This window comes from Lycium barbarum, chromosome 2 (genome assembly GCF_019175385.1).
Source record: "Lycium barbarum isolate Lr01 chromosome 2, ASM1917538v2, whole genome shotgun sequence".
Lineage (NCBI taxonomy): Eukaryota > Viridiplantae > Streptophyta > Magnoliopsida > Solanales > Solanaceae > Lycium > Lycium barbarum.
The window spans coordinates 41,970,572-41,986,877 of NC_083338.1; the positions used below are offsets into that span (position 1 = coordinate 41,970,572).

At 33.0% G+C, this 16,306-nt stretch overlaps 1 protein-coding gene across 1 annotated transcript; it reads right to left on the bottom strand.

Moving 5' to 3' along the window:
* Window positions 1-11,078: 11,078 nt before the first annotated feature.
* On the bottom strand, window positions 11,079-12,728 carry LOC132628517 (uncharacterized). The gene is made up of 4 exons (XM_060344298.1): window positions 12,440-12,728; window positions 12,231-12,303; window positions 11,693-12,179; window positions 11,079-11,408 (listed from the first exon to the last, which is right to left on the bottom strand). The coding sequence occupies exons 1-4, from the start codon at window positions 12,726-12,728 to the stop codon at window positions 11,079-11,081; spliced, it is 1,179 nt and encodes a 392-aa protein (XP_060200281.1).
* Between the last annotated feature and the right edge of the window lie 3,578 nt (window positions 12,729-16,306).

The window sequence follows — 16,306 nt, forward strand, 5'->3', positions numbered from 1 at the left end:
ATCTCAGTGCTGAGTCTAGGCAAATCCCATACGATGGGGCAAACCTAAGCGAGGACGTTGATTTCATAAGAGTGGGGTGTATAAGACACCCCAGCTTAGGAGGAATGTCCCACATCGGCATGACAAAGGAGAGGTGCTGAGTATATAAGTAAGCATCCCTTACCTCCTAGTGACGCATTTTAAAGTCGTGCGGGCCTAGGCCCAGAGCGGACAATATCACTAGCGGGCTAAGCTGTTAATTGCTTTGAATTGGTTAAAATGAAAAAGAAAAAGAAGGTCAATTTTGCAAATGTGGTCATAATTGAAACTTAAGGCTTAGCCAATGTATTTCAACTGTGCCACGATTTATGTGTAGAAACTAACTAGTCATTTCAATTATAACCAGTTTGAAAACAATGTAACTGAAACTAAATAATTATCAAATTGAGATGTAATTGATCGTTTATTTAATCAATCAATTTTATCGATTTAACGGAGTAAAATACTTATCAATTGATTCTTGTTAGTTTAAATAATTAATTAAATAATTGTTTTCAATATTTAAATTTAAATTTTGATGAATATGTTTGAAAATCTTAAGAAATATACAAAATATGCAAGATGATATACAATAATATACTCGATGATATTTTGTCAAATGAAATGGCAAAATATCACCAAAACAATTTTATAAAATCGTTTTTGACTTGCAAAGTGTATATTTCTCTTCGTTTGTGGCTTAAGAAATTTGAATAATTAAATAAAATTATTGGAGGGTAAAAATTGGGTGTCAGTAGTTAGTAGCATACTACTCAAATGTAGAATGACCTCCTTGTGATGTATTTGATTTCCAAGAATGTCGGACAGTTTGTAAAGGCGATATTTGATGCCTTGATCTCTTTATGAATACCCATGAGCTTATGGGATATTCCGAAATGCCTTTTTAAGGGAATATGTGTCCCTTCATAGAGACGATGAGTTAGGATTTACGGTAGAGTAGCCTCCAAGAAACCAACAAACCTTAGAGTTTGAAGATGGATTGAACTCATCTTGTAGAGTCCTATTTTAAATATACAAAAATTTTGGTGTCTATAAATGCCCCCTACTTCAAGGTATGTTGGAGCGTAGACTTGCCGAAACTCAAAGACGAGACTTGAAGTGGCCTATGCACTCTAAAGAATTCACCTATTTAAATTTACGTACTCTGAATGAATTCATAGCAAATGATGCTGGATAAAGATATGAGCGCAAAGCCGTTAACGCGCGACCCCATTTATGAACTTGATAAAAATCTTGTATAATGTGTATGTTAAATTGAAGATCGGGCTACAAGGTCCTAGTTCAAGACTTAAGTTCACTATGGTCCTTCCAGTTGGATTTCATCATACTAGGTGAGGTTCGAGTCCACAAGACACCTTCGTTGACATTAATATAAAAGACTGCTTTTGTATTCTTTAAATTCTTGAATCATGCGGGGGATAGTTGGAATTTATTTTATGAGTGATTTAAAATTTAAAAGCACCATTGAAAAGACACAACACATTATGAAGAGGTGTTACTCATTCTTTAAAGGATACACCTATTCATTGTGAAAATGTGTCATCCAATCTTAAAGGGTGCATCTATTCATGAAGAGGCGTGTTTCACTTTCTATAAATACTATCCTCCTACAGAACATCAACAACAACATATCTAGATCTTTAGGCTCTTTATAATTTCATTCTCTTCAAGAGTCCGCTTTATTTCTTATTCTGAATTCCTACAAAAGCAGTTGAGAGATTAAAAGAGTTCTCCGAGAATTCTATTTGAGTGCACATTAGAAGATTCCTGAGTGATTCACTGTATCTTAGAAGTAGAACGTCACTTTGCTATTTGCACAGGGGTAGCGATGGAAATCTACTCTGAAGACAGCACCATCCATAGCGAGCCTTGAACCGGATTTTCCAATGCAACTATGTCTTATCTTTATTGTTGTTACTATATTTTATTTGTCTCTTATTTTTTTTCTTAATGTGATCATCTCTAATGTTTTTCCAACATAACTCTCATTACTCATCTCTCTCTCTCTCTCTCTCTCTCTCTCTCTCTCTATATATATATATATATATATATATATCTGTGTGTGTGTGTGTGTTTGTGTGCGCACGAGGTCTTAACAAGATCAATTTTTTTTTAGGCGAGACTAGTAGAGTGAATAGCTGGTTAGTTAAATGATTTTTATGTTTAAGTGAGGCAAAGGGCAAGAAATCAATGCTAATAAAATAGACCCACGTTTATGGTGCTCTGTACATAATTTATTGTATAACCTATAGATACAGTGGTTAGTGTACCCCAACTCTCATTTCTACTGGATGCAAATTACTATTATCATAGAGAATATCCATAAAACCAACAAAAAGACTCTCAACATGTTTTAAGAAAACTAAACCTTAAAGGAAATACAGACTCAGAATCTGAAAGAAAAGAGGAAAACAAAGACCCTCAAAAGATATTCATCAAACGCAAACTATCACTAGGAACTTACACAAAAACATGTACGATTCTCAACTGAGCAATCTATATTTATTTGAAGCTAAAAGGCATTAAAAGATTCTAACTCAATCCAAGATGATTTATTCGAATAAAAAAATCAAATTCTCATGCAAAAAAAGTTAAATCTAACCTTTAGTAGATCAGGAATTATACATACAGCTCTACTCCGTCATCCATTGCTTAAACTATTATTTTGCCGTTATTTTGAGGAATGAATAGGCCAGTCACTAGTGGTGCGACATATATAATATCACTAGTTTAGTGAGTTTTGTGTTTATTAATAAAAAGTGTATAGAATATTGATGTAATTATAAATATAATCTATTTAACTTAATAGAAATGAACTATCAAGATTTACAAGATACAACCAAATAACGTTTGTGTACTTCATAAAATAAAAGTGATGTAATTATAAATATATTTATCTAACTTAATCTAATTGTTCATATTTACGTAGTCACTCCAATTCAAATATTTACGAAACCATCAAAATTCACATGTTCTAACTTTAAATAACCAGTGGATTTGTTTGTATGCTTTAACATTTGTCCCAATTTATGTGATATTTTTTGCTTTTTCAGATTCAAACTTATTAATTTTGAACATAATAAGAAACAAGTGCAACTCTCACCAGCATTCATATAAAAGAATAATTTTAAACTTTGTACATATTGAAACTTTGTACATATTGACTTACGTGTCAAACGTCTTATTTATATCTTGTGTCTAATGTAATACTTTTACGTACATATAATTGAACGGATGAAGTGATAGCATATGGTTCATTTTAGTATTTACTTTACCTTAATTCTAATTGTCAAAATCTCATCAGCATGCCTGAAGGCGCAGATTATGTGTAGTGAAGTTTTTCTTGACCTTTAAAGCGAAATTAAGTATACTAAAATTAAGAGAATTGACTATCTAAGGAACCAAGTGACTGTAAAACACATTTGGAGAACAAATTAGTTAATTTTGCTAAACCAGTTCTGTCATCACACTGAAGAAGTATTTAATATAATAGCTTCTTTAGAACTCTAACCTAACTATGGTTAAGAAATTATTATATATTACCTAGTACCAAAAGAAGGCAGACTAAAATCCCAGATATATAACACACTTAATTGAAGTCCTAAATATAAGGTAGAATTGTGTGTTTATTTAGAACTCTAATAATTATCTTTATGTAACTCAAATAATTTAATTCTTATATTATGTAAATTACAATTTATTTATTCCAAGAGAGAACGTTGAAATTGGAATTGAATTTTGAATTAAAAGTCTATATAAGTTCATCTGGCCAGTTAGTTATTCAGCAACATTATATAAGTGCGATTAGTATTTAATTGATAAATCTCCTTTCTATAATTTGATGGCTATTTGATTTTACTCAAAAAATGCTTTCGATTTTTTTAACAATCATTAAAAAGTGAATTTTTAAAATTTTGTAAAAAGGTTGAACAAAACTAACATTATAATAACTAATAAATATCATACATCTGAATAAAGTGGATACGAAAATGAAAAAAAAAAAAAACATCAAATTGCAAAAGATTTGCATCACCTATTAAAACTTGGTTCTTGATATACGAAATAGAGATAATTTTGAGAAAAGTTTCCAAGCTCGTCAAGGTTGTCCAAAATTATAAGAATACCAAAATATTCGGACTTCTTACCTAGTTCAATAAGGATGTATTTAGTCTGCAAATTTTTAGTTGATTTTAAAATCCTAAATATAAGGAAAATAGTTATATGACAATTTTGTTTATTATAGAGTCGTGTAATGAAGGACAAACTGTTCAATCAACATTTTTTAAGGTCTAGTATACGTATTAAAATGATTCATAATTATTATATATTTTATCTAATATGGAATGAACTTACTAATTATAAAAAAAGACGAACAAATATGTTAAATTTATTATTTTCATGTGCTTTATTTTTCCGTTATATTACCTTTAGTACTTTCAAATCACATATTCCATTCATGATGCATTTGATGATATCTGCGGATGTGGTAATTGGTAACAGATAAATTCGGCACTTTGTCTTAGAGCCTATTTGGATGGGCTTATGCCTTAAGCTGCAAACAACTTATAAGCTAAAAAAAAATAAGTTGGGTAGTCTAACTTATTTTTTTGGAAAATTTACTGAACATAACTACCTCTAAGACTTATTTATTAATAATAGCTACCTTTTATTTTATTTATTTTTAATAACTTAAATTAATTTCAAAATTACCAGTTGTAACTGATCAACAAGCGTCTCTGTATTTCCCCTAAACTTACGGCCCATGTTCCCCAATAACTCCCAATCTCTTCTATTTTCAAATTAATTTCTCTCCCATCTTCAATATTTTCAACCGTATTATACGCCTATTATCTATCATCATTATTAGCACGATTCCATCTTCCTTAATCGTTACCCACACAGTGTAGGTAACAAATTTTGATAATTTATTAGAATTTTTTTACTTTCTTTGTTGTATTTCTCTATATTTATTCTTATATTTCATCGTTTTCTTTGTTTCTTTTCTTTTTTTTTCTTTTCTGTTTTCAGCCATTGTTAGTGTTTAAAACAAGATCTAATTCTCCATTTTAATGGCGGAAAGAGATACTCCAAGCAGGAATACTCGAGGTAATCCGCATGTTTATGATGGTCCTAGTTTCTCTTTGGGATTTTCACAACAACAACTTCCAATTGCAGGAGAATCTGCTAAAATTGCTACTGAGAGAAGAAGCAAGAAGATTCATGACCCATCAAGGATGCGTCTACTTCAACCAATTGAAGTTCCAAAACCGAGCAAGCCAAAAGATGATGTACCAGTCAAAAAAGGTTCTAAAGTTGCTCAACAAAATAAGAGAAAAGTAACCAAGCCTTCTTCAGACGTTAAGGGTAAAAATGTTTTTAAAGATGTAGATCTGGAAAAGGATGAACAGGTATTGATGATATTTTTCGATTTTGTTGTTTTGTATTTCTCTATATTTCTATATATTTCAACATAATTGGATATGCAATTCAGTATATTTCTGTGTATTTAATAAAATTTATATGTGCATCAACTGTAGTTTATATCATATACAACATAATTGTGGTAGTTGTGTTCGTAATTAACTGTATTTCATTATATTTCTATGTATTTTCACAAGTACATATGTTTACTATTTTGTACTTATTGATTTTAAAAGCTGTGTTAGTTGTGTTATGCAATTTTTTTTTGTGTGTGTATATTTTTCTTGGATATGCAATTCAGTATATTTCTTGTGTGTGTCTATGTTTTATACAATTGTTTCAGCCTTAACTTAGTGTTGCATTTTTATTTTAGGAAACTAAATTCTATGTTAAGAGTCATCCTGAAGAGGCTCCATCGATGCAACGGTACACTAATATCGAGGTGTTCAAAGATATCAAGAGTAAGCTAACTATTCCACAGTTAGAGATCTTTTCCAAGACAATATTTGGGAAATTCCTCGGAATGCAACACCTGGAGGTTCAAGCACAGATTTTTAGGTGCTTCATGGTAAGAGAGCTTAAGGAGAGCACTTCTAATTGCTTTACAATTGATATAAATGGTACCGTATTAAGATTTACCGTGAGAGAATTTGCGCTTATGAGCGGGATAAATTGTGTAGCCGATGAAGGTCAATTTACATACGATGAGGAAAAACCGAATAGGATTATGGATGTATATTTTGGTGGAACTAGGAGTAAAGTAAAAAGATTGGAGTTCATTGATTGCTTTAAGAATAAGTGTTGGGGAGATAATGATGAGGACGCTGTTAAGTTTGCAATTCTATTTTTTATAAATACATACATCTTTTGCGGTGAGCCCAGGAAAATGAATATACCAAGGGTTCATTTTGAAGTGGTTGAGGATGGAAGGTATGTGGATTTTCCATGGGGCAAAGAAGCTTTTAACGAGTTGATTAGAAGCATCAGCAAGAAGTATTCTGCCACAACACAGTATTATAGGATCCATGGGATGCCACTGGCTATGCAAGTTTGGCTTTATGAGTGTTGCTCAAGAGTTCCATCGTATCTCGCTATTAAATCCGGAAATTCCATTCCAAGAATGTTGAATTGGAGGTCCATCGACAGTCAGCCAAAATACAATATTTTGATGAAAGGCATTTTTAGAGACGGCAAACAGTCGGTAATATTCGAACACCCTAACTTATTTTTATGTTTTTTCATAGCATTTTATTTTGCAATTATGCCTTACTGATTTTATTTGTACTCCACTGTTCTACTATCGTATTGTTGCTTTTCTGGTGTTTTGTTTTCCTGATTTTTTGTATTTCACTATATTTCGATGTATTTCATTTTGCATTTTCACTATACTTTTTTACATTTCACTATATTTCTGTGTATTTCAGTGTTCAAAATGTAAGTGTGAATAGTTTTATAACACACTTATTAAATATTTATTTCTTTCTTCTTTAGAGCTGTACATTTGCAAATAAAATCCCCACTAGCAGTGAGTTGGAGAGACTCCAATTGCTCGATGTTGTTGTCTGTCGAGATACAGTAGACAAAAATGTTTTAGTTGATGCCCATGAAGGTACCTAAGTCACAGATATGCCAGTGGATGACTTTGATGATTTCAGTACTACTCCCCCCCCCCCACCTTTCTAAGGGCAAACAACAACAACGGACGAATCAGACAGATTCTCCACCTTCAAAGAGACGCAGACAACTTCCTGCAACAACTTCCACATCTAAGAAACAACAAATCCACACCGAACCACAGACAACTGTGAAGAAGAGTCACAAGGATCAAAAGGTTGCTCAAAAGCCTATTTTACAGAAGTCTGCTTCACCAAAGTTGAATGAACAAATGAATCGACCCAAAACACCACAGTCCTACGTGATGTCCCTATTGTATCTATGAAAGAGGAAATTCAATTGCCAAGGAAAGATTTTCAAGTTTTCAAGGAATCAGTAAGTGATTTTAGTTACGAAATTAAAAAAATTTGTTGTATTTAATTTACTGTTTCTAAACAAATTCAAATACTTTTTTTTTTAAATATTAGGTCGTTGGTGAGTTCACAAGTGAGTTGTCCAAGCTTCGAACTTTCATGGATGACAACTTCAAGAAGCTATTTGAAGCAATCAAGGGGAACAATTCTGTGGACAAGGTAAATGTGTGAAATAGGAATTGAACTAACATTTTAGACTCTTATTGCGAAATACAATTTATATTAATTCATTTTTTTATGTGAAGGCTGCCGATAGTGAGGCACCGGTGCATCAAACTGATGCTGGGCTACAGTTAACGCCTGAAGAAAACTTACGACATGATTCTACCATTCAAACATCTCCACCGAAACATGATGATGAGTCAATTAAGGTAAAATGAGTTTGTGACGTGAAATCCATCTTTTAAAGTTATGTTGTTGTGCATTGTATGCACAAAAAAAGTATATGGTTGCCATGTTCCAATCTATAATTTTAAAGTTATGTTTTCCTCGGTATTTTCTATTTTACAAACTTTTGTATCTTATGGCGTTTCGTTTGTATTTCACTGATATACTTTTTTTTTTTTTTTGTATTTCTATGTATTTCCACCCCCACAGAATCAATCTAATCCTGGCCCTATTTTTGTGTATTTAGTAATTCTCCAACCTTATATTTTTATGTTATGATTTTGTTTTAAATTTTTATTCTTTCTTATTCAAAAGGGTGTTGGACCAATGTTACATGAGGAAGTTCCAGAAATTGTAGTGACCGTCGGAAATTTAAGAGCAGATACACGTAAAGCTTCATCTGAAGAGATTAATCGGGCGGACGAAGGATCTTTCAACTCAATAGAGGTAAATTTTACATTCAATCTTATAGATCTTTTCAAGATACTGCTATACTTAACATTTATTAAATCTCTTTTTTTTAGGGAATGGTCGCAGAGATGCTCATTGAGTTGCCTCTAGAAACTCGTGTACCAGAAGCAGGTGTGGGAATACAACCCGGGGACATCACTGATCATTCAATTTTAGAGACTCCACACAGGTTGGATGAGAACATTACTAAGTCACAATGGTTGATCCCTGACGAAATGTTACCAAGCCAAATAGGTTCGTCAGGATTCTCTGTGTTTTATCAAATGGGTCACAAAGGATTTGTTATGCCAGTAATGTCTGCTGATAAAGGAATACAAGAGCCAGTGATTAATGCGGAAGTTGTAATTGCTCAACCAGATGTTATTCCAACTAGGATAGTCAAACCTAGTAAATACTTAAGTTCACCTTACATGACCAATTATGGCTCTGCAGAAGCTTCTGTTCAAGACCCCCACACCTTCCATTTTTAAAAAGAAGCATCCATTTGTTGAAGATCCAATTAATGGCCCGCGAAATACTTCGCTTATTCAACAATACCGGAATTGGCTTGAACAAGATCTACTTTTAAGGCATGATAAAAAGTAAGTTTGAACGTATTTACATTTTTAATTTATATATTCATTCTTTCAGCAAAGTAATCTGTTTACGTTGAAAATAACTGATTGTTGTTATTTAGAAAGGGTAAGGAAAGCCGTTACAAAAAGAATAAGCAAGCTTTGGATCCAAATGACATCAATTTTGGCTTCAATTTTGGTGTGTTACATGTTGATGACAAAAACTGGTTCTATCTCTTATCGATGAATGGCCAGTCTTGGAATGATGAGGTGCTATATTTCCCATTTCCCCTTTTCCGATAGTTCTCTATATTTCACAATATTTCCCATATTTCTCTATATTCCTTAGTGTATTTCTCTATATTTCCTTCATTCAAACTGCATATTTCTCTGCAGAAGCTTATTTCATTTTTTTTTACCAGTATCCATTAAACTAATTTCATTTTTTTAACAGCATATTGATGTCATTTTTTACTACTTGCAGAAGAAAGGCAAGTACGACAAGGATAACAGATTCAAATTCACAACTGTTGACTGTATGTTCTTCTCCAAAATTGATGAAATTCATCGTGCATATGCTAATCCGGAGGGGACCAGTAATGTTGCCAGTTTGGAGAATGAAATATGCGAGTACATTAACGGGCATAGGATGCTGGCTAATGTGCCATGGCATACAGTTGATTGTGTTCTCACCCTGTCAACATCAAAAAGGAAAATCACTGGATCTTGATTGTAGTGCCATTCACTGACAGGTATTGCTGTTTTTTTTTTTAATTCATTAAATCTGCATATCTCCCTGTATATTCCTCGTATTCCTATCACACAAGGTCCGTATGAAATTTAATTTACCAACCTGTTAATCGAGCTGATGTAATATTCTTTTACGTGCAGGCGTCTGTACATCTACAACTCATACCGAGCTGCTGGCCATGATGCTGTTGTTAGAAGAGAAATACACAAGATAACTACCCTATTGCCACATCATCTACATTTGTCTGGATTTTACGAGGAAAAAAAAAAGGCATCGATTGGAATAACCACCCATCATACAAGGGCAAACAACAGACTGATGACTTTCATGTCATGTATGTGAACGACTTGCCACAACAAGCCTCTGGCAGCATGTATGTCTTTCAACATCAGAGTTCCATTTTTTTTTTTCAAAATTCTCAACCAATAATCATTTTTATTTTTTATTTTTTGAGGGATTGTGGTTTGTATGTTGCCGCATTTGCTGAATACTTTTGTTCTGGACGAGGCGTTCCATCTGAAATTGATGCAGAAACACTACGTAATAGATACAGGGCATTACTATGGGAATACGGATGGCAAAAGGCTGATTTGAATGCCTTCAGTGACAATGAACTGCCGCCAAGACCAATTAGGCCTGCCATAGATTACAACGCGGTCGACACAGTAGTTGTTAATTAGTCCACTAGGTTTTAATGTTGAATCGTTTTTCACAGTACTGTTTTGCTGACCATTTTTGTACATTTTGTTGTGATGTTTTGTTAAGAATTGACAAATGGCAGTGTTTTTTCATCAATGACCTAACTAATTTCCTTCACGACTATTTTTTGTTTAAGTCTCCCATATTTATATTTATCGTTTAATGAAAACAGCCTCTGGTGTATTTTCAATATATTCCAATGTTATATACCCACTCTTCAATTCGACAAATTATTTCAGGTGTACTAGAATACTCTTACATTTTGAACACTGAAATACAGAGAAATACACAGAAATATAGTGAACTGTAAAAAAAATATAGTGAAAATGCAAAAGGAAATACACCGAAATATAGTGAAATACAAAAAATCAGGGTTGTATTCCCGCACCAGCATCTGGTTATTCCAGGCCTAATGCCACTTAATATTTCTTAAACATTTCACTTATTTTTCATTTTAACGTCCGTTAACACTGAATTGTATGCAAATTTATTATGAAAATGAAGGACAAAAATTACAGAATACAACCATGAACCAAAAATTCCTTTATTCAATATTTTAGGGGATAAGTTTTTTTTTTTTTTTTTTTTTTTTAAAAAAAACAATTACAATCTAAACATCTACTTCTTACGTGGCTCATTAGAACAAAAACGTCTATTGTGACCAAGACGTCCACAAGTAATACAAGCATTCCTACGTTTACCAATCATCGTCTCCATTAATGGTTTATCTCACTTTTTCTTTGGCCTTCCCGGGGGTCTCTTGTGTCTTGGTGGCAAAACAACTTCATCGCATATGTATTTGGGAATATTCCACTCACTCTCAACAGGCAGAGGATCCACAGGCACATCATACGTCTTAATCACTGTCTTTGGTTTGAATAGGTCTGAGCAATATTCATCAGGCATAAGACTTTTACTCTTCAATACAGCCCATGCATGTGGACATGGTATCTCGTCCATTTGGAACATCCGACAACTACATGTTTTCTTTTTAAGATCAATTATGAATCGCCTTGCCTCATCATTTACGGTATACACATATTCAGTTGATGGTTCAACCTAATCAAGAAGAAATGTGTCAGACCAGAATACATTGAATATTAACAAAATTACTTAAGTACCTTCTAAAATATACAGAAATATATTGAAATATATGTAGGCAGACTTCAACAAGATAAACAGTAACATACCGTCATGGAAATATACAATCCAAACAGAATTACTTAATATGAAATACATGGAAATATACAATCCAAACAGAATTACTTAAGTACCTTCTAAAATATGCTGAAATATATTGAAATATATGTAGGCAGACTTCAACAAAATAAACAGTAACATACCGTCATACGTAGAGATTTACATTCGTTTATTGATAATAATTGCTGGAATGCTTTCTCAAGTGTTGTGAATGTGTATGTACCGTTCCTCCTATTAGTGCAATTCCATCTCCCAAACATCTTCCTCACTTCTTCAAGAAAATCGAAAACAGGCAACTCTCTTGCTGCTACCAATTTTCCATTAATACATTCGGCTATATTTGAGGTCATTGTCCATCCTCTGTTAACGGGTGAATACAGTCGAGCCCACTTTTTCCTTCCAGCATCCTCCAAGTACTCTTTTACCCGAAAATCAACCTTCTCAATCTTCTCCATCAGCTTATCAAACTCAGCCTGTGTGTATGCTTTTGCAAGTGCATAGAATACAGGACTAAATACTTCACCATTCGACTTGTATTTCGTGGTCACATCTTTCCAGAAATGCCATATGCACGCCAAATGTGGCACAGTTGGATACACTCTACTCACCGCCTTAATGATGCTCTCATGTCTGTCTGATACAACTCACATGTTATCCATATTCCCATAAGCTTGTTTGAACTGCTCAAAGAACCAGGTCCAAGACTTATCATTCTCTGAATCTATCACACCATATGCCAATGGTAGAATATTACCTACACATACATGTTTTGTGTATTATTACAGTGAAATATAGCATAAAGCATATTGGAAATACATTGGAAATAGGATGAAATACAACGAAATATACCAAAAGCAGAAAAAAATGTATTCAAACATTTTGGCATCTACCTGCACCATCCAACGTGCTGGCTGATACAAAAGTACCGTTATATGTAGTTTTAAGGTGGGAACCATCTACTACAACTATTGGTCTACAACACTCGAAGCCTTTTATGAACGCTTTAAGTGCTATAAACAAATACAAGAACTCGTTTTGTTGTGATTTGTGCATTCTCACATGTGATCCAGGGTATGTTTTATCCAATATGTACACATATCCCGGAAACTTCTTGTATGATTCTGTTGGTTCCCCTCTTAATTCATTCATTGCCTTTTCTCTAGCCCTCCAGGCCGTCATATATGAAACATCAACGCCATACTAATTTTTTACGTCGTCTACTATATCACCAGGTGTATATTTCCTCTTGTGATTTGCTATTTTTGGCTTAACAACTGACGCACCAATCAACCAACCTGTTGCTTGCCTTTGGGAATACACTTTGTCCTTCAATGGACACGTATGTTCGTCATGAAAAGATCTCACTCTGAACATTTCAAAGTTCGCAATACTTGAAGCTCTGAATTTCCAATGACAATCAGTTGAACAGCATACCAGAGTGTAACTACATAAACCAATACAAAAAAAAGAACAGCCAGATTAAACTTTCAAACGCATACAAGATCCTAAATACATTGTCTATATATACTGAAATGGTTACATAATGGAATTAAATAATTCAAACAGTGCGTATTTCACTGTATTTAATTAAATGCAACTGAAATGTAATGGCAATACAACAGTTTACGTCACTGTATTTCGATGCATTTCTTAGCATATTTCAATATATTTCATAGTATATTTCAATGTATTTCATATTTTTTTGTGACTAACATACCTTATGGCATTCGACCTCTCTGTCCTGAAATTGAATCTTTTGCGAATTGCATAATTCGCCATAACATTCTTCAGAGTGTCCTTATCTTTGTAGATTTGATCAACAAAAACATCCTTATGTTCCTTGTTCGAAATTATCAAGTCATCGTTGTTTTCAAATAAAACAACAGCCTTAGCACAATCCGACGCATCCAAATCATTTGAATCAACTACGTCCATAGCATACATATAATCATTAAATTCAAGTTGAAACATATCGTCTCCAACTGCAGATTCGCCGGACACAAAATTCTCAAGATCATTATCAGTTATGCTAACGCACAACGGATATGCTTCAAATCCCCTGTTTTCTCTCTTAAGATCAACATACACCCTTACCCCCATATTGTTGCGTATTCCCATTGGCATATTGTCTCATTCAACAGCATATTTTATTGATATCGTTTTCCTGCTAATATCAACACCTAACTGAATTGCTATAGTTTCAACCAATTCACCGTATGAACAATAATCTTTGAAGACAACTGCGTTTAGTTTGTAATTAACAAAGCAATTCTGTTCATTCCAAAAACCGGAGTGTCTGATCACTGTTGTTATGCTTGACATGTTTCGTTTTGATAATTCAACAAAACTAGAAGAACAGTGACTGCATTGGAAAAAAAAATCATCGTTCCAATCACAGAAAATTAAATCAAAAAACAATCACACAAATCATTGAAAATTTGAAACATACCTTTTGTAGAATCTGAAATACAAATCTGATCTTCACTAAAATTCCATATATACACTCGTTCGTATCTTATTGAGTGTATTTCAACTTGATTTTGAAGAATTCGAATGTTGAAAATAGAGCTCAGAGAGATTATTCTGTAGTTGGATCTTTTTAGATCTTCAGTATTTTTTTGAATTCAAAAAGTTTTGATTGTGATAAAAGTGGAGAGCGATACGTAATCTGTTATGGAAGAACATTCATTACGCGTGATTAATGGGAAGATTTAAACTGAATCCCTGAATTTAAAAAAAAAAACTTTTCCATAAATACGACCTAATTTTACTCACCAGTGTCGGACGTTCCATGTATTTCACTATATTTCAAAAAAATGAAATACACACGGTTCAACTAAAAAATCAGCTACGCTTAGTAAATAACAATTTTATAGCTATTTCTTGTTAGAAGCTACTAAAAGGTAGCTATATATGTAAGTTTTACTATTTTTTTTGGCTTATAAGTTGTTTTCAGCTTATAAGCTGCTTTAGATAAGCTAAGTCAAATGAGCCCAATTATTTTTTTGAGCTTATTTTAAGCACAAAATGACTTTAAGCTGGCCAGCCAAACACTCAAAAAAGCTAAAAACAGCTTATAAACAACTTATAAGCCAATCCAAACGGGCTCTTAATAGTTTATATAAGGTAAATCAACATTCTTCACGTAACCTCGTCGGAATAAAATTCAAACAAGGAAAGGATAATAGTTACTATAAGTATACGAAAGAACCCTTTTTTTTCGAATTCCTGTGATGCAATTGGGGCTTATCGGCAAGTTTAACCACGCGATATCTCAGTGAACGTATTGGAACCGGGTACGAGAGCCAGACAGATTTCGTTTCTAAGAGGCCTTTCGAACCGAACGCAATGCCCGTCTTCCAAATCAAAAAAAGGGCTTGTTGGGAAGAAAGATTACGACAGTTGAGAAATACTATCTCTAGGACCCTCACTTTAGGGCTATCTTTCACCAAGAGGTTGTCCTCTCCTTACAGTCAAGTGGCTTTCAGCTCCTCTCCCGACCCAGTAGTTCCGCAACTACTACCGTGGTTGTTGCCAACGCAATTTTAGTTGATTTTAACTTTCTAAATATTAGGATTAGGACTTCATACATGTTTTAAGTAAAGAAATATTTAATAAATTCGTAGTTTTCAATAAATCATCAATTATCATAGAGAAAAAAAATCAATGGTCACAGCCAATTTAAATACGATCTTTTTTAAAAAATTCGATATTAAAAAAGATTCATACTTAGTACTCTATATTTTCTAACATGGAATGCACTTAGAATTATAGAAAAGGTGAACAAATAGCGTTGCATGTTATTTAAAAATTCCTTTTCAATGTACGTGTCTCGCTCGTGTATAGCTTAGCGATTATTATAAAACTACAAAAGTAATAATTTTTAACATAATGATATGCAAAAGCAAAAATTATGACTACAACATGTTTAATTTTCTAAATTCAAGCATGAAATATTAAATGTGTCATGGACTTCTAGTCGAACTAAGTCCATCATGCAATCAATGGAGGTAAAAAAAAAAACTAATGGCATATACTCACCAGTCACAACATCGGGATTTGTCTGCAGCTTCTAATAAATCATCAATTGTCATAGCGAAGAAGATCAATTGTCACAACCAACTTACATACGATCTTTCTAAAAAAAAAATGAAAAGATAGAGTTGATGATTATGCCGAGAATGCACTGCAACATAAACCAAAATAATGTTATTAGAAAATAAATAATTTTGGCTACATGTATTAACCATGTCAATAATGGAACCAAAAAAGACGTGAGATATAATAAAGAGGTAAAAGCTCAGTATCGTTAGTACAATTGAACGCTATACTACTGCAAAATGCAAATCAAATGTAAAACCACGTCAATAATGAAACAAAAAAAACGACATGAGATATAATAAAGAGGTAAAATCTCAGTAAATTGAATGCTCTCAATACTATAAATCACATGTAAAACCAAAAAAAAAACCCATATTCCAGTATATATTATAAAGGACATATAAATAAATTCTATAACTTAGGATCCATTGCAATTTAGGTCTCCGCTACGTGCTAATCTCTCTAATTTGTATTAGGAACCACTGTAAAAGGTAAAAGCCTAGTCCCCACTCAAACCTACAGCAACAACTGCATATACACACACACATATATATATAAATATATATATATTTTCGCAAAGCAACATCCAATTAATATTCACACAGAATATTTATATAAGGCTGATATATATATATATATATATATATATATATTCG